This window comes from Apodemus sylvaticus, chromosome 15, assembly GCF_947179515.1.
Source record: "Apodemus sylvaticus chromosome 15, mApoSyl1.1, whole genome shotgun sequence".
Lineage (NCBI taxonomy): Eukaryota > Metazoa > Chordata > Mammalia > Rodentia > Muridae > Apodemus > Apodemus sylvaticus.
This window is the reverse complement of record NC_067486.1, coordinates 84,864,523-84,883,129: the sequence shown is the minus strand read 5'-3', so window position 1 is coordinate 84,883,129 and position 18,607 is coordinate 84,864,523. Positions and strand designations below refer to the sequence as shown.

The window sequence follows — 18,607 nt, the reverse complement described above, 5'->3', positions numbered from 1 at the left end:
AGAATGCACCAAATTCTCAAAAAACAAGTTCAATTACTTAAAAAGTAAGGGGCGCACATTTCATATACCAACTTCTAATTGGTATATGACCAGTTAAGACACGTGAGGAGAAATAAAATGAAGCTTCAGAGTCAAACATGGGATCCAACTCTACGTCTGGTGTCACCAGTATTAGCTAATATACTTTATCTACCAGCATTCAAGCTGTTCTCAATACTTCTTTACCTTCCAACACTATTCACATGTCCAATTAATTGCTAAGTCCTAATAATTTTACTGCAAGCTCTGTCCCTTCTTCTATGTCCTTATGCCCTGCCTGAATTCTGATGGCCTGTCATCACACACACTGCTCCCTGGGGAAATGTGATGGCCTTGCACCCCCCACAGAACTGCCAAGGTTATAGCTCTAGAATATACACAGGACTGCTATGCTCACCAATCTCAGAGAGTTCAGTCCGAAAACTCCCACCCCCAAGATATGGCTTCCAGCAATAAAAGCTAGTATCCTTCATCCTCTAGTTCCTAACTACTGCCACACCGAATCTCATCATTCTTATATTGCAAACCTGCATTATTCTTTTATAATTTTGACCTTTTATGTATATTCCTCTGATATTAGAAGTCTTTAACCACCTAGCAGTCTCATATTACTAAGAGCCAGGGTACAGCTGTCTCAAAAGTGACATCTTTCTGACTGTGAGCAGGTGACATCTTTCTGTGAGCAGGGCGTGGTCCCTTCTTTCTCTTCGTGCAGCACAGCTCCTTCCCATGCCATCGCACTGTCATTTAAGAACCTTGTGTTGATACATTTCAGTTACTGAAGTGAGATTATTGAGAGCAAGACTATTTTTATTTCACTATCATAGCAATAGCCATGAAAACTAATCCATCTAATTTTGATGTGGAGAGATTCCATTTAATCTGCTCAATACTACTAGTTTTATGCTGTTAAAAGGGAAAAGTCAGCTTTATTAAAAAAAAAAAACAGTTTTGATGGTGAGGTCAGCTTGCTCTTTACGGAATTCTGTCATTTTCAAGAGAAGAGAATGTCTTTAGTACAACTTCACATTAGAGCAGATTATGCTCAGGCACACACCTGTCTCCCAGATTATAGAGTTTTGGTAAGTTCTGAAGGTTAAACAAGCAGGCTGATTTTACAGTACAGCTTGTCCATGCATTGCTGCCATAGTTTAACATTGTCACTGCTGGGCTTTCAATGTGCAGAGTCCGCACAGGGCTAGTGTTTGAGCGCACGGCCCCTGGCTGGTGGCTCTGTGCTGAAAGATGCAGGACCCTGGGCAAAGGCTTTGATGCTTCACAGCCTGATTCTACTTCCTAGTTCCACTCTGCTGCCTGACTGCAGCTCTGCTGCCTGACTGCGTGGTTGGTTGCATTCTCCTGTCGTCATGCTCTCCTCTCCATGATGGACTCTATCTCTCTGGAACAGAGCTAAGATAAGCCTCTTGCCCCTTAAGATGCTTTGGTCATAACAACAGAAGAAAAAGTAAGACAAGCACAGAGTGTAAAACCTATGGCTTAGTGACCTACAGTTTTTCCAGAAAACATTATCTGCCTTCAAGATATGACCACTGCCTGCTGCCTAAGTCCACACTCTGAACACTTGTGCATTATTGAACATGCTTCCACGAAAGTTATGTGGCATATATCATGGGATCCTCCTCTAGCACTTAACTAAGCATCTTAAAAATAATCTTTGCAGAGTAAGCTGAATTTTCCTAATACAGCATTAGGATAGTGAAGGACTTCACAAGTCACTTACTTCCACAGTCACCTGGTGTTTTGAGTCTTCTCTGTAATGTTTCTTACCAATATTTGTGCAATTTTTATCTGACACAAATGGTAGTCAAATGGTACAAAATAAAGATTTTTTTAACAAATCATCCCATTTTAAAAATGGAACAATTGTTAGGAAGTTTATTAAGGTTCTTACTATTATATATATATATATATATATATATATATATATATATATATATATATATATAAAATGTAAACACAAAATAGCTTCTTGCAACCATTACTTAAAGAGGTTTATCATTATCCAATTTAAATTTGCCTATGAACTTTTATATTTATCATAAAATTTCTATAAAACCATAATAATTTAAAATTAACAAAAATTGTCAAGAAGTCCATCTTCTAGTCAGTGTTGACTCATCTTGCTCAAACTTACGCTACTCAAGTTGAACTAGATATTTTTTTTGCAGAGACAGAAGGCAGCTGTGTATGAGAAAGATCATGCGCAAAGGTGCCCTCTGGTGTGGTATAGATATGTATGGGGTGCTGGAGAAGAGAGAGACTACACTGCAAGGCTGAATTCTAGGCCTAACAAAAATACAGCACAGTTCCTTAATTCAAGCAATATAATCATTTTATCTCACATAGGGTAGGATCCACTATGTTGGACTTTGACAAGATTAATTTACACAGCTATGCCTTCCTAAGAGATTTCTCAAGGACATTTATGACTACATAAGTTTCACTTTGTGTGTTGACTTTAGAATATGAATACCAAGAATAAGATATGGCCTTCAACTCACAGCAATCCTCGTCCCCTAGCCTTCTGAGTGTTGATATTACAAGTGTGAGCCATGATGTCTGGCTTTGTTCTGGACTTAAAAATGCTGACTATTCAAACTCACTGCCCTGAAATATCTTCTGAAGCATGTTGACTAACATCTTGGTCTGAAAGAACACATACACAGCACTAAGTTATGAAAGAAAATGTATTAGCCATGCACAAGGGACTAGCTGAATTTTCCTTGTTTGTGTTTGGGAGAAGGGGCATGCAATGTATAAGGACAGTCTGAAGAAATTGGTTCCCATCTACCATGTGAATATCCCAGGAAACAATCCTCAGTCCTCAAGATTGATAGCAAGCATCTTTCTCCCACCCTCCCAAATGAACTCCCCACCAGTCCTTTATATAGTCCTATTGACTGCACCTTCCATCTTCCCCCCCATAAAGTGAGGACAGCACACCCATGGACTCTGAGACATGTGGTTGTCTTATAATTTAATGTCCCCCACTTAGATGTGATTGTTTTATATAAACAATTCCCAATTATCTAATCGTAAGCCTACTGCCCCCTAAGTCCCCAGTATGTATCTGTCTCCAAAGAACTGACACTCCCTAAAGTTCACTTAATTTTCTTACTTTTATTATGTCTTATCCCTCTTTCATGAGAATTATCTAATGGCCTTGCACCTACTACTAAATTCTCCAGATGTGCAATACCAACAGCTCAAGGTCTATGTTCAATAAAGTTTTTATAAAGAAATGAAAAGTTAACACTAATGATAGTAACAGACTCAAAGAAAGAACATCTTGATATCATGAAGGGGATCCTAGGAAAGGTAGAACATGTGGTTGGTTAAGGAACAGAGGGAATGGAAATTAAGTTAAACTACAAATGCTGAGCATTGTGATGTCCGAAGAAGAGCCCCACTGAGTCACTAGAGGACAAGCATCTAGGTGACCCGAGGTGTGCCCTAGAATGGAATTATCCCTGCCCTTTGGGCTGTCTTTCCTTCCTGCTTACCCCACTCCATGCCATCAACCTCAGAGTCATCCAGCAACATTCTGACCATCACTTTCATATAGAAACAACAATAGGGAGACAACACTAATTAAGCATCCAGGTATCTGCTTGCTTTGACAGTCATCATGTTTTTTTAAAATGTCAAGCAATTGTAATAAGAAGCCCATGTTTCCTGTGAATTTCATAACTGAGAAAATTATGTTAAGACCTATGTTCTCTGTCAGTTCTGGAAATTCTACCAGTTGGATTTTAGGGCAAACCTCCTCTACTCTGCTTGCTCCACAGCAGGGTAGAAACATCAGCAGACCTTGCTCTCGTCTTCATACTTAACCTGCCAGAACCAACACAAGCAGTTTCACAGGTCTGGAGGCCTGGAGTGACTGCTGTGTTTTACCGACCTGAAATTCTTCTCTCAAATTGGATTACAAACTAGATGGCCCTGTTTCTATCTAGATCTTTACAGAAATGTGAAATCTAAAGATTTATGATACAGACTGGAAAAATACTACAAATTACTCTATCTTTGTGAATATAATAGATCTGTTTCATTAATCTAAATCTAAGACTAGGAATTCTCTAAAACCAAATAAGTAAATAAATAAAGCCAGAAGAGGTTTAGGCACTACGGAGATATAGGAGAAGTCAGTAATTCAGCACACGATTACAAAGGCAATCACTGCAGCGTGGTTATTTGTGCAAAGACAAAAACTTATTTAAGAACACTGTGTTTCTAAACACTTCCCAGGGCTCAGCCTCACTGACTAGAGAATAAGGGGGCATGAGCTGAGGGAGAAGCTGCCCCTTGCAGCACACACAAATGCCGCTCCACAGCACACACAAATGCTGCTCCACGCACCTCTGCAGATTTAAGGAAACCTTGTCTTTGTGGAGCAGAGACGCTCAGGAGTCATTACGAACCCTAAGAGGGTAACTCAGAACAGTAGTCCTGGGATTTGGGGCAAGCACAGGCCACGCCCACATGCAGCCTCTGCCTGACTTACACTTGTCACGTGCCTGTGAGACGTGCAGAACTGTGTTGATGCATAAAATTATCCATTCTATTCTTTCAATGTACTGCCGTAAGTGTACCCAGATATAGAATCTTTTTTTTTTTTTTTTTTTTTTCGAGACAGGGTTTCTCTGTGTAGCCCTGGCTGTCCTGGAGCTCACTCTGTAGACCAGGCTGTCCTCGAACTCAGAAATCCGCCCGCCTCTGCCTCCCAGAGTGCTGGGATTACAGGCGTGCGCCACCACCGCCTGGCTGTGCCACCACCGCCTGGCTGTGCCACCACCGCCCGGCAGAATCTTTTTAATTATAGAAAAGGAAAATACTCATCATGTTATTTACATAGGATAGAATAAAAATCCCATTATAGAGTCATAAGTGAATCACTGCTCAATTAACCCTTTAGAGAGGGGTTGCCCTTCTTGCCACTAGTCCACGTCTATCTGGGATTTCTGTGAGGGTCTTTGCCCCTGTAGGTAATATGCTGGGCACTGGGACTGTGTTACATCAAGCCAGGCCATGTTTCCCATTTCCTTTACTGTGTAAAGATTTTTCTAAAAGATTTTCATCACACTTAATCAAACTTTGTGTGTTTATTATCTGTTATGCTTGAAACTTGATCAAACAGGATCTTAGTAAACATGCTTTCAAGTATACCTGCCAACACCTACAATATCCTGATGGGCACCGACTTACAATCGCTACCTTGTTAATCAAAGTTGGTAACTGGAAAGTAGTAGTTCGTCCATACACAGTCAGCTGGTTGCAGGCTTTAAGTCCCCACTTAGTGGTCTAAGTAACTAAGGCACATTTCACCACTACCCCAGTTCTGGTTTCTAAGATAATGGGTAATTAAAGCAACAATAATACCACAAATATACATGATTTGACCTTATAAACCTTAAATTGTTAACTGATTTTGAAATAATTTTTTTTCTCAATTACACAAGATTAGCTGCAAACTGTATGGTTATTAAAGAAGCTTCCAGGTAGACACGTCTACTATTGTTGAAAGCTGTTTCTTAAAGATAGTGTATGTACCTAGATTAATTTGCATATTTCAAAATCTGTAAGTGCTGAATACTAACATCAACTACAGCTAATACCAGGAATCCACAAAAACAGTTAGGTTTGGAAAACTTAGTGAAATACAAGCATGTGTCCTTGACGAACGCCACGGTCAACTAATTCTGTACTGTTAAAAGAAAGACAAAAGCGCAGTGCCTCTGGCACTGACTGTTTCTAGCTCCCCAGGCAGCCACTGGCTCACTACGATGAACAGCCAGGAATACAACATGGGTCAAGTTTGACTGAACTGCACAGGCAAAACCTCTAATTACAGTCTTCCATTACAGCACACAAAATGGCAGATCTGCTAAACTCAGGGTGCTAATGCTGGGGTTTCAAGGACAGGAACACTGACACAAAAGAAGTCTCCGACGCATACAGCTGGTTTTGTTTTACACTTTTGTATTTTAGGGCACAGTTTGGGGGAAGGACACACAATGCTGCTTTACAAAAGACATAGTCGTCCCTTGTTGGAGCCACCAACCTCTAAGCCACAGGAAAAATGTCAGTCATCCATTCGTTAAAACTAAAATTTCCATCTGCAGCTTACAATATGCAACACACATTTTAAGTAGCTGTGGACAAAAGAAATAACAATGACAAAGGAAGCCCTTGAAAAGCAAGCCGGTCTTCCATGGCTGGCTTACCCCTCCCTTCTGGCTGAGCCATCTGTCACTATAGCCCTGTCACATTGTTTTCACAGGCTCTGAAACACCACATCAGCACTGCACTTAAAACATGTGGTCCAGCATTAACCTTAATTTGAGTATAATCTAGAAATGCCGCTGACGGAGTCATTTCTCAAATAAGAACAAACATTGAACACACTGTGGCCATGGTGTGTTTCAGCAAGAACACTGGTGTGATTCACTGTAGAAGCCATTACGAGATGACTGTCTATCTGCAACATTCAAGGATCACAGTACACATTCCCAGACAGGATATATTCTTAAGCATTACAGGATAATTCCAACATGTAATTGTACAGCTGTCTAAAATTAATAAAAGGCAAGTGTGCAAGCTTTGTGGATGCGGGGTTCTTACCAAAGAACTTAGTGCTTCCTTTCCTTGACCACAGGGAGAGATGCTCACATTAAATGCCGTACAAACCAGATATGCAATGCCAGGTTTCTTACCTTAGAAAAGCTGATTTATTCCTTGTGATTACAAGTCAGAAGTGGCTGGAGAACAACTCCCTTCATTTGTTCTTGCAATGAGCAGAATGAAATCCCAACAGCCCAGTGCACTGCAGATAATCTGACACTACTCGGGCTCCCCTGCTAACCCTATGTTCCCAGCCCAGCAAGGATAATCACATTCCGGCAGCGGGGAGTGAACAGATGGTGGATTCCATGGTAACCAGCCCTCCTAAAGCGATTGGTAGAAGTGTGTGACTCAGGCTTCTTGGGTAACAATCGCAGTCTTTGTGTTCCCACCCTGCAAAGCTGAACTGAAGCAGCCAGCAGCAGCACAGTCACTCACAGGGCTTGCTCAGCAGGTGTTTGGCGATATAAACCAGGCAGTGCAGACCTATTAAAAGGTTTCTACAAATTGACCCTCTCCAGGACAAAGTCCTGATGTTTCAGAGCGCCATGCTGCTGACTCAGGATCAAAGGTCGCAGACCGTAACTGCACAAACAGAAAACTTGAAAGTTCACTTGCAAAGTCAAGATAACATGCTGTAGAAAAGTAAGTTGCATCAGCAGGTCATTTCCTGATCTATAATCACCCTCAGAACCGAAAACTGGTTTTGTATTTTTAGGGATTTTTAAAAGCAAATATATTTAAATATATTGAACATCTTATTTTGGAAAAGATGTCAAGTTTTAAACAGCAATCGTTTTAGAAAAAAACCTGTGATTTATTTTTTATTTTTGTTTTTTGTTCTTTGTTGAATGGGAGGAGAGGCTATGAGTCTTAGGCGTTCATGAGATGCTTGGATGTCCTGGTTTTGCACTGACTGACTTAAATTTGTTCCTGCAAGCATGAAGATTACAATGCTGACTCAGCAGGGAAACTGCCCATTTCTCAGTGGTCTCCACTAACAAGTCAGAGAGTAAGATTGTAGTGGTTGAAAAACAAATCAATACTCTGACACAGAAAACATACACCGGGATAATTCATTCCCATGGGCACTAAAAATAGTGTAAGAATGCAAATTTTTTAAAGGACAAGATAAAAAATTAAAATAAACATAAAAAGAAAACAAAGCAGGTAGACTGAATACAGCACTGCAAGTTCACCCACCCTCCCTTTATCAGCACTCTATACCAAACATCTCAGAGCTCCCTTCTTGACATGAAAAAGAAATATAATACAAATATTAAAAGGAATTAAAATATAAGTATCCCTTGTAGCTGGAATAAATTTATCCCTATAAAAATAATCAAAAGAACCAAGTAGGGTGATGCTTTAAAGTGTCAGTGTTTAGTTTTAGAGAAAAAAACCCCACAAGTATTAATGCCTTTTGAAAAGCAAAGCCTATCAGAATTTCATTTCAGCAACAATGACTACAAAAAGAGAAGAAAACTAAAAATAATATTGGCAAGAAATGTAGATGAACTATTTGAGCAAAAACAGCATAAACTCTTACTACAAGAAAATGAATATGAAGTATTGACAGACAGATCTTTTGACTTCATGTACAATATGATGTATTTTATCTTATGTCCCCGTTACCCATTCTTATATCTCTTTCATTATTTAACTTTTTTAAAAAAGATGGAAATATTAAAGAAAATTTTATGTGAGAGAAGCAATACTATAATGGTTAACATCATTGACCATTATAAGCTTCTAAAATTCACTATAAATTAATATATTCTCTATTCCCAAAGCTCTTACTTTAAGACCTGAGAATTCCATACTCTTAAAATCTCCCATTTAGTGACTCTTCTACATGGTTAATTACTGGCTGGTTTTGTGTGTTCACACAGGATGGAGTTATCACAGAGAAAGGAGCTTCAGTTGGGGAAGTGTCTCCATGAGATCCAGCTGTGGGGCATTTTCTCAATTAGTGATCAAGGGAAGAGGGCCTAGCACCTTGTGGGTGGTACCATCCCTGGGCTGGTAGTCTTGGGTTCTATAAGAAAGCAGGTTGAGAAAGGCAGAGGAAGCAAGCCAGTAGGTAACACCCCTCCATGGCCTCTGCATCAGCTCCTGCTTCCTGGCCTGCTTGAGTTCGTCCTGACTTCTTCTGGTGATGAACTGCAACGTAGAAGTGTAAGCTGAATAAACCCTTTCCTCCCCAACTTGCTTCTTGGTCATGATGTTTGTGCAGGCATAGAAACCCTGACTTAAGACAGTTAATAAACGACTGGAGAGATGGCTCAGCGGTTAAGAGCACTGACTGCTCTTCTGGAGGTCCTGAGTTCAAATCCCAGCAACCACGTGGTGGCTCACAACTATTCATAATAAGATCAGACACCCTCTTCTGGTGTGTCTGAAGATAGCTACAGTGTATTTACATCTAACAATAAATCTTTGGACCAGAGTGAGCAGGTCCTACATCCAATTCCCAGCAACCACATGAAGGCTCACAATCATCTGTACAGCTACAGTGTACTCATATACATAAAATAAAATAAATAAATCTTAAAAAAAGACAGTTAATAAAGAACTCACATACAGCACTTCAAAACACCCAGCGTTCTCTACAACCTTCTGTGATGTGGCTGCTCCAGCCCTTCACACTGAAGCTAACCTCCTAGGAACTCTCTTGGCTACTTTTCTCATTGTGATAACAAAGTACCTGATAAAAGCAGCTTAAAAGAGGAAGACTTTATTTTATATCCCAGTTAGAGAACACAGTCAATCCTGGGGCAGAGGAGGGGCTGGAGCAGTAACGAGAGGCAGCTTCCATGCTGCATCTGGACTCAGGAGCTGAAGAGGACTTCTTGCTCAGGGGACTGTCACCTCTCTGCTCAGTTTGGAAACATCCCCATGCAATGGTGCCACAAAGTCTGGGACAGTTCTTCAACCTCAACTCACTCAGTCCAGAAACTGCCTCCCAGATGTCCCTAGATGTTTACTTCCTAGACGCGTCCTGACTCTGCTGCTCTACAATCAATGGTAATCAACACAGAAAGCTAGACTAGTGCCTGTCACTGACACCTCACATCCAGCCCAACTGCTCACATGTTAGAGTCTCTCCAAATCCAGCCGCTCATTACCACCTTTACACCTCCTACCAGGCTACGGCACAACTCTCACTTGGATTCCTCAATAAATTCCTAACTGGATTCTGACTCCATCTTTATTAGGAGTCCCTAAATAACTGGTTCCCAAAACTTGTTTTAACTCACCCCCTGCAACTCTCTCTGCCTTCTCTGAGATTTCCAGATGGAATCTGTCATTGTGCCCTATCAGCACAGTTTCTCACTAGCTTGGGTAGAGGTGATGTTCACTCCTGTGCAGTTATCTGTACATGTTTTCCTTCACCCTGCGGCCCTTCACGCACAGGCTATGTCTGCTATTTGAAACTCTGGGCACCCAGTGCCAAGAGTCTTATATAGTGAACACTAAAATATATGTTGCATGAATTTTTAAAATGTCCTATATAAATGTTTCCTCTATTGCAAACCTAGAAGAAAACGAAGATTCCAACATAAGACCGAGTTATACAAATAATAATGTCCATATCTTGTACAGACTATTATGGTGATTTGGGTTACAGTGATAACATATGTAAAAAACAGAAACAAAACAAAATGCCTGGAAGACCTGCTCTGAAACAGAAAATCAAGGTGAAGATTATGTGGTGAATCAAAGCTATTAACTACAATGGAAGCTGGAAAGAAGCAAAAAAGGAGAAGCATGGGGGTGGGGGAAGTAGGGAAGAGAAACAGTCAACCAGGGGGCACAAAATACCTTAAATAACACACTCGCAAACAGTAACCTATTTCCTTCAACTAGTCCTGGCTTCCCATTCCATCTCAAGATCAGATCACTACTCAAAGCCCTATCTCTGAATATATGACCTTCATGCATGTGCCGGGGGTGGGGTGGGGGGACGACATCATATACAAAGGTAACAGTAACAATCCACCACAAAAAAACATGGCAAAGCTTATGCACAATGACCAAAAACAACTTGGGGAGGAGATGGTTTATTTCATCTTATAGCTTGGAGCCCATTATCCAAGCAAGTCAGAGCAGGACCCTAGAAGCAGGAACTGATGCAGAGTTCACTGAGGAGCGCTGCCATTAGCTTGCAATTCACGGCTTGTTCAGCCAGGGGTCACACCACTTCCTGTGGGATAGGACTTCCCATATCAATCATCAGTCAAGAAAATGCACAATGGCCCAGTCTAGTTGGACAATGTTCTCAGGCAAGGTTCCCTCTTCCAAAATGATACTAGTCTGTGTCAAGTTAACATAAAAACAGCCAGCACAATTAACTCCTTGTCAACTTGAAACATTGTTAAACATTAAACTATTAGCATTACTGTTAAATCATAACCTTTCTATTCTTGTTCATCCCCATGATCTCCTAATAGTGACATCAAATATAAAACATTTCAACTTTTAAAAGCCAATAGTCTTTAAAATTTCTAACACTTTTAACAGTTCAGACTTTTTCTTAAGTATCCAAATTCTCATAATTGTAGGCTCTTATAAAATAAAAAATAAGTTGAATACTTTCTTATTCTACGAGGAAAAAATAAAAAACAGTTACATTGAAAACCTAGTAAAAGTTAACAGTGTAGCGTTCAATGTCAGATGTCTGACTCATGAGTCGGCTCAGGAGGGCTTGCCCCAGCACACACAGCTTGTCTCACAGGCTCAGGCTGGCTCCACCCCACAGTGCTGTCCTTGTTCATTCCATGTTATAGGCATCTCCAAAGTGCTGGGGCCTCTGACAGTGTTGAACCTTCACCGATTCCTGCATCATTGCGCCAAACCTCGACTTTTCTCCATGATGACTTCAGTCCTGGGACTTTCACTGCGACTGAGACTTTGATAACAGCCTCTCATGGTCTTGCTCTCTTTTCAGGGCCTCCAGCTCTGCCACACAGTGCCAAACCTCAGCTGCTCTCCCTGACTCCTCTGCACCTCCAATACCATCACCTTGGTAACTCTACAGGTTACTAAGTTCAGCTGTCAGCATGTGATCCAGCTTCTGACATCTCTGGACCACAGCTTCTAAATGCTGGCCCTGAGGAAATATTCTCAGATTTATGATCTTTAGTGATTCTGGTTTCCACTAAATCACTACTAATTTCTCAGCTCCATCTGACCAACATAAATTTTTCTAGTAAAGAAAAGGGTTCACTGTAGTGGTTCTTAATGTAAAATATCACATGAACAATTCTGATAGAGTGTCTGCTTCCCTCCAAACCTTCACAAGCAATGCCTTCATTGTCTACATTTCTTTCACCTATTTTATCTTCCAAGCATTCACAGAACATCCCACTGAGCCTGGAACACTAAACAGCTTTTCCAGCTCAAAACTCAAATGCCACTGCAATCCCCTTAATAACATAGGTCAAGTTTGTCAAAGCAATACTCTTTGACTTGGTACCCTTTGACTTGGTACCCTTTGACTTGGTACCCTTCGACTTGGCGTCCTTTGACTTGGCGCCCTTTGACTTGGTGCCCTTTGACTTGGCGCCCTTTGACTTGGTGCCCTTTGACTTGGCGCCCTTTGACTTGGTACCAATTTCTTAGTTGGCTTTTCTATTGTGGTGTTGAGTTATCCTGACCAAAAGCAACTTTAAGAAGAATTATTTTATTTCATTATAGTTTGTAATTCATCGTCCAGGGAAATCAGGGCAAGAAATCAATACGGGAACCAGGAGGCAGAAGCTGATGCCAAGAACATGAAGGAGGGTTATCGACATGCTTTTCTTAACTTGCTAAGGCTGCTTTCTTATACAACCCAAGGATGACTTGACTTTCTCACCCTCCTGACTCCACCTCTCGTTTGCTGGAGTTACAACATATGCCAATATGCTGTGCCTGAGGCACTAGTGATAGATCCCAGGGCTTTCAGTATAAAAGGAAGTCCTCTGCTAACTGAACTACATCCATAACCCTCTAATTTGGTGTTTGAACAGAGTGCCATATTAGAGAGAACAGACTCTCTTGAACAGACAGACATATAAATATATATAGATACTCTATCCCTCTTTCTGCTCCAGGACCAAAAACCAAATTTCTATTGCTAAAAAGAGCATTGTCTTGGTTTAATTCTTACAATGGGTTAAAGCAGCATGTCCAAAAACAGCACAACTCCACTTATGTCCATCCTAATTCATGTGTTCACACAGAAAACCCCAACACACACTTATTCATATATAATTTCATAAACACAAAAAAATGAAACTCTCTCATTAGGAAAGACACACATTTTCTGAAGTTAGAGAAAATAACAAGGGTTCCTAATTAGAGAAAGAATTAGTTAATTATCAGTTGTTTTTCCCAAGGATGATACTCCTTGTTTGTACCATGTCACTGAATCAACATGGTGGACAAGCATTGATCAAGAGTGCCATGCTAACTTGCTCACAGGGCACATAGCCTGACAGGCCCTCAGGTGTGGTCTGTCAGCATCATGGCAGAGTGTACTGATATCATATGAAATAGGAAACGTGGTCTATGTTTGAAGTAATTTAAATAAAACTACAAAAAGAACTGAATCTAAATTAATTCTGGTAATGTCAAATGACAAAACTATCAATCAAAATACCAGGGGTACCACTGAAATCTAGGGGCCAAAGGCTAGCATATTTTAATAAATTATGACAATCTAGAGGACAAGGGGAATTTCTTTTATTGACACTGGGTTACTGAGAGATGCCCAAGTCGCTATTAACCTAGTAAAACAAAAGAAAGCTTAAGTCAAAGCTCCATGGATCTGGGTACTTAAGAGGCACCATTGTCTTTATAACCTGTATTAAGTTTGCCCTGTATGACAGATCTAGTCTTCCATTCACAAAGATGTGAAAAGTGCGAGACTCAACCTTGATTACGGTGTTTACTCGGGTCTGCAAAGGTCCCCTTTGTATTTCTCCCTGCTTTGTCACTATGGAGACAGCATAGGCTGGTGGATACAGCTTAAGAAAAAGATCCACTTCAGATGTTTAAATGTTCAAATGTTTAAACTTCAAATGTTTAAAATATGAATACAATATCTACTCTTTTAAATTCAGGGTCAGCTACTATTAGTATCCTATAATCAAGAATTTAAGTAGTGTGAGTTTCACCCTAAGGCACCTTACAAGATGGTCTTAAACACCAGTGTTCTCAAAATAATTCATAAGCCAAAATCACAACACAGACATGTAACAACTTAAGGATACAACATTATAAAGCAACTGAAATAACAATTTCCAGATAATTTTTAGTAGCTTGAAAAATAATATAATACTATGTAATTGAGGTGTGACAAATACCAAAGTCCACGTATATGCAGGGACATGGAAGAGTCTCAAAGCTTTATCAGCAGGTAACGCCAGTCAGGCCTGGGGCACGCTCTTCTCCTTCTTTCTTGCTCAGCAAAAGTCATCTTAATTTTTTTTTTCTAAATAAATACATTCATCTAAATTGTTTTGTTCTCTGTGTTAGGTTAGTTATAAGACAATATAAGTTTACTAAAATAAAATATTGAGAAAATCTGGCCAAATGAACTAGTCTTCAGATTCTGATAAATTATACATGATTCCACAAAAGCCTCAGGGAGGAAGAGAAAGAGGAGGAGCACAGGGAGAAGGAGGAGCAGGGGGAGGAGGAGGAGCAGGGGGAGGAGGAGGAGCAGGGGGAGGAGGAGGAGCAGGGGGAGGAGGAGGAGGAGGAAGAGGAGGAGGAGGAGCAGGAGCAGGAGGAGGAGGAGGAGGAGGAGGAGGAGGATGTCAGACAGACTCCAGTCTTTTTAGTTCATATTTATGGCTGTTGGGAAACACTGTTTAATATGAGCCACAGAGAAAGCTGCTGCTCCGTTTATTAGATCTTGGGGGAACGAAAACAAGAAATAACACAAATTGGAAAAAAAAAAAACCAACTCTGCAGAATAGAACCCGATAAAGATCCACAGCAACTTTCACTCATAGTAGAAGGCATGAGCCAGCAGGACAGCTTGGTCTATAGACCCCTCACAATTCTGTTGTGCCGTCCTGAGCGAGGTCAGAAACTGTGGTCATAAAACGGCAGTACTCACCGCACCCCATAAAAGATTCCTTTCAAATAACAGCTAGCAGCATCTGTTTCTCTTCCAATCAAGTTATCTCCTGCCTCTTGAGGAAAGGGAATTGCACTGGTCATTTGGAGGTAAATTTTCAACCAGTCTACAGTCTTAGAGAGCAGGCCTGCATCTTATGTTGGATGTGACAAATACATAAATAACAGGAACTACAGAGTTGTTTCATAACTGGCCAGTTGTGAAGCCACCCCAAAGGAGGACACAATATATTTCAAAATCCCAAGAGAATATTTCAACATGTGGTCAGAAGGAGAGAACACTGTGGGTGGGATAGGAAGGGTAACGCTGGCTAATGTGATTTAACTATAGCACAGTCACTAGGATTACAAGAAAGACACTATGCCTGTTAGGTATAAAGATTATTGGTTAATATGGATCTTTTGGTTACTTATGATGCAGGCTTCTTACACACCTAAAGAGTAATCTCATGCACATTCAACTTTTTCATAAGAATCTAAATCCTAATTCCCCTTTCTTTGTAATATTTTTATGTTATATCAGACTCAAACTATAATACACAAGCTCTGTTTGGTTTCATAATATTTTCAATAAATGACTGTACTTCTGAAAAAAGACCAAGATAAAAATTACACATTACCTTTGATTACTTGAGAGATTTTGGTGAGTACAGTAAAATGAACACTTAAGGTAACTTATGGACCAGTGAGTGGGGGCACAGAAGAGACCAGCTGGGGAGATACACCCAAACTCAGTTGAGGCATTTTAGAAACCTCCTGTTGTATTACGGTACCTCAGATACTACACATTACATCAGGGAGATGAGCTGTATGCCCTTCAGTGTTCTCACACATTCTCTCACTGTAATTGCCCATAACAATGTGAATAGTGAGAGATATATTTATTGTTACTGTGTATATATGTAATGTGTCATGGATGTAGGTGTGTTTGTGTAGCAGGAATGTGTAGAAGTTGGAGAACACCACTGTGGAACTGGTTCTCTGCTTCTGTCTTTACTTGGGTTACAAGAATACAATCAGCTTGTGAGGCGTGGCTACCCCACTTAGCCATCCCCACAGCCCACCTTCCCTGAGTGCCTCCTCATTCAGTGTCGTGCTTCCAGAAGGTGATGATTTTGAGAGTTAATAATGTATCTACAACAATCATGTGTTGCCAGTGAACACTTAAAACTATGAGCTTTACAAGCCGATCTCTGTGAGGTGATGGTAGAGCAAACTCCCATGCCATCCACTTCAGGGCCTGACGCTTTCTGAGCCTCACCCACTCAAGCCCCCGGCCTCATCCAGGGTTAATGATTGCTGGTGTAGGGGAAGAGACAATGTGCTCAGGCACGCATCTGTGACATGTCTGCAGTTTGGGATCTCTCTCTGTACCCGAGCATTTGGCAGGAAACTTTAGAATGACCATATGTCAGCATAGTGTAGGCTAAACTGACACTGTCTTGCCTTGCTGTTATGTTCTAGGGAGAAGGACGTTTTTAATTAAAGATTTATTTATTTATTTTACATATGTAAGTACACTGTAGCTGTACTCACCATCAGATTCCATTATAGATGATTATGAGCTACCATGTGGTTGCTGGAAATTGAACTCAGGACCTCCAGAAGAGTAGCCAGTGTTCTTAACCGTTGAGCCATCTCTCCAGCCTGAGAGGGATTTTAATGAGTATGTTGGCCCTTGGTTGGTTGAAGACTGGGCCTCACTTGGTATCCTTGGCTAGCCTTGAACTCACTGTGTAGATTTGGCTGGCTTTGAACTCACCAAGTTCTGCCTGCCTAAGTCACTAGAACTCTGGAATTAAAGGCAAACATCACCATGACCTTGGTTTTTTGTTTGTTTTTAACCTCCTTCTCAATGTTTCAACAGTATGGGAAGAGAGAGAGAGAGAGAGAGAGAGAGAGAGAGAGAGAGAGAGAGAATAAAATTTTATTTGAAATATCTCATAATGATATAAAGCATACAAATAATGATTTAAAACAGAAATTTATAATAAATAAAACTCTACATTGTAGCTGTTTCACATATCTTTACTGTTGACTGGATCTTCTCATTCTCCATGTGCTAAACAGTGGTCCTGGGTAAAATTCCTCATATGTACTGCTTTCTATGTTCAAGGCTTATAGCTTGCTCTATTAGACTTCATAAAACCAGAAATAACTCTAAACAAAGTATTTTTGACCAGTTTAATACCATTATGTTTAAATTTCACAGTGGTTTACAAATGCAACATTTCAGTTTGTTCTAATGCTACAATTAGTAATCCCCAAAATGATGACACTAAATGCAGAAATTCAGGGAAGCCGAATAGCAGAAACTACTCCATGTCTTTATACGATGAACATTGTCAGCAGTCACAGCTGTAAAACCTGACTACCAGCTATCCTTACAAGAGCTCTCACCAAGAGATCTTTTTATTTCAAGATTTATTTATCTACTTTATGTATAAGAGTACATACACTATTGCTCTCTTCAGACACACCAGAAGGTGGCATTGGATCCCATTACAGATGGTTGTGAGCCACCATGTGGTTGCTGGGAATTGAACTGAGGACCTCTGGAAGAGCAGTTGGTGTTCCTAAGTGCTGAGCCTTCTCTCTAGCCCTCACTAAGAGGTCTTATCAGGCCCATTTCACTGTAAGGGACATGGGCCACCCACACATGGTTCCTGACTAAACACTCTGTGTTTCTGTTTTTCTTGCTGTACTGTTGAGGCCCGACAAACTGCTTTAGAAAGCATGGGTTCCTCTTCATAACTCAATTCCTCAGCACTTCATATTTAATCTACTTGTAAATTTTAAGTTTCACACCTAGCCCAGGGAAACAGGAGCATCTTCTAGCATTTTGAAGCCCTGTATCCTCCTAGTGAGTTGCTTCGATCTTAATTAACTGGTTTGCTGTGAGAAAAATGAGACAAGAACTGTCACTTCCTCAAGGTCATTTTGACCCAGAATTAGCTTCAGGCTTAAGGCCTGCTTGCACTTCCTCTGCGGGGGTAAGCAGCCCCTGGATGGCCCGTCAGTCACCAGTGCAAGCAACACAAATTGTGGGGTGTTTAAAACACCCAACTGACTGACTTTCATCCTAGTAGCCTCCCCCTCCTTTTTAGCCCATTTCCTATATATGCTATATTGTGATTTGGAGAAAGACTGTAACTGTTTCAGTAAGTAAAGAAAAAACTTAATTATTTATTGTTGGGCCATGAACCGAGTATTTCACTTCCCCTTAAAATATGGGACACTCTCAAAATTTCAATGGTTAAAAATATTTTAGTTTCATTTTTGACAATTTAAAAATCTTGTATCTTGTAAACAAACCCTTCCCATTCCTCATCTTTCTAGTTCCTTTCTACTTACATGTCTTAGGATTTATGTCTCGTGTTCATGAGTACATCAGCCACACATCTTATTGACAGTATTTCACAGGATGCTTCTCCCATCTTCAAGCTCTTAAAGTCTGTGTTAAACTTGTTTTTTTGTGCAATATTCTCTGAACTTAGATATTGATATTATGTTAGGGATAAACATTTAACATTTATTTAATCTCAGCATTTTGACCAGTTATAAGTCATTGTATTAACTGTCATCCACTAAAAATGGCAGTGCTTTGAAAACAATACTTGCTAAGTACATTTATCTTCTTGGCTTACAAATTCTAGGCAGTGACATGTCATCTGTCACTGTAAGGAGGGTGACTAGCGGGGTCCATAGCTGTGCTTCCTGTGCTGGCTGTGCTGCTGTGTCTCTGGAATGTGTAATAAGGCAGTCACTGCAAGATGTAAAGCACACACGTGAC

General features: G+C 40.4%; 1 protein-coding gene across 4 annotated transcripts in view; it reads right to left on the bottom strand.

Moving 5' to 3' along the window:
• The window catches only part of Fgd4 (FYVE, RhoGEF and PH domain containing 4), a 185,739-nt gene that overhangs the window by 132,029 nt on the left and 35,103 nt on the right, over positions 1-18,607 (bottom strand). The window contains exon 1 of one of the 4 annotated variants that reach the window (XM_052158298.1): positions 14,795-14,961. The exons of the other annotated variants lie outside the window; for them this stretch is intronic. Within the exon in view, the coding sequence (XP_052014258.1) occupies positions 14,795-14,804 (10 nt within the window). The 5' untranslated portion in view covers positions 14,805-14,961. Of the gene's footprint in view, positions 1-14,794; positions 14,962-18,607 lie in introns of those variants that run through there. 4 annotated transcript variants of the gene reach the window in all.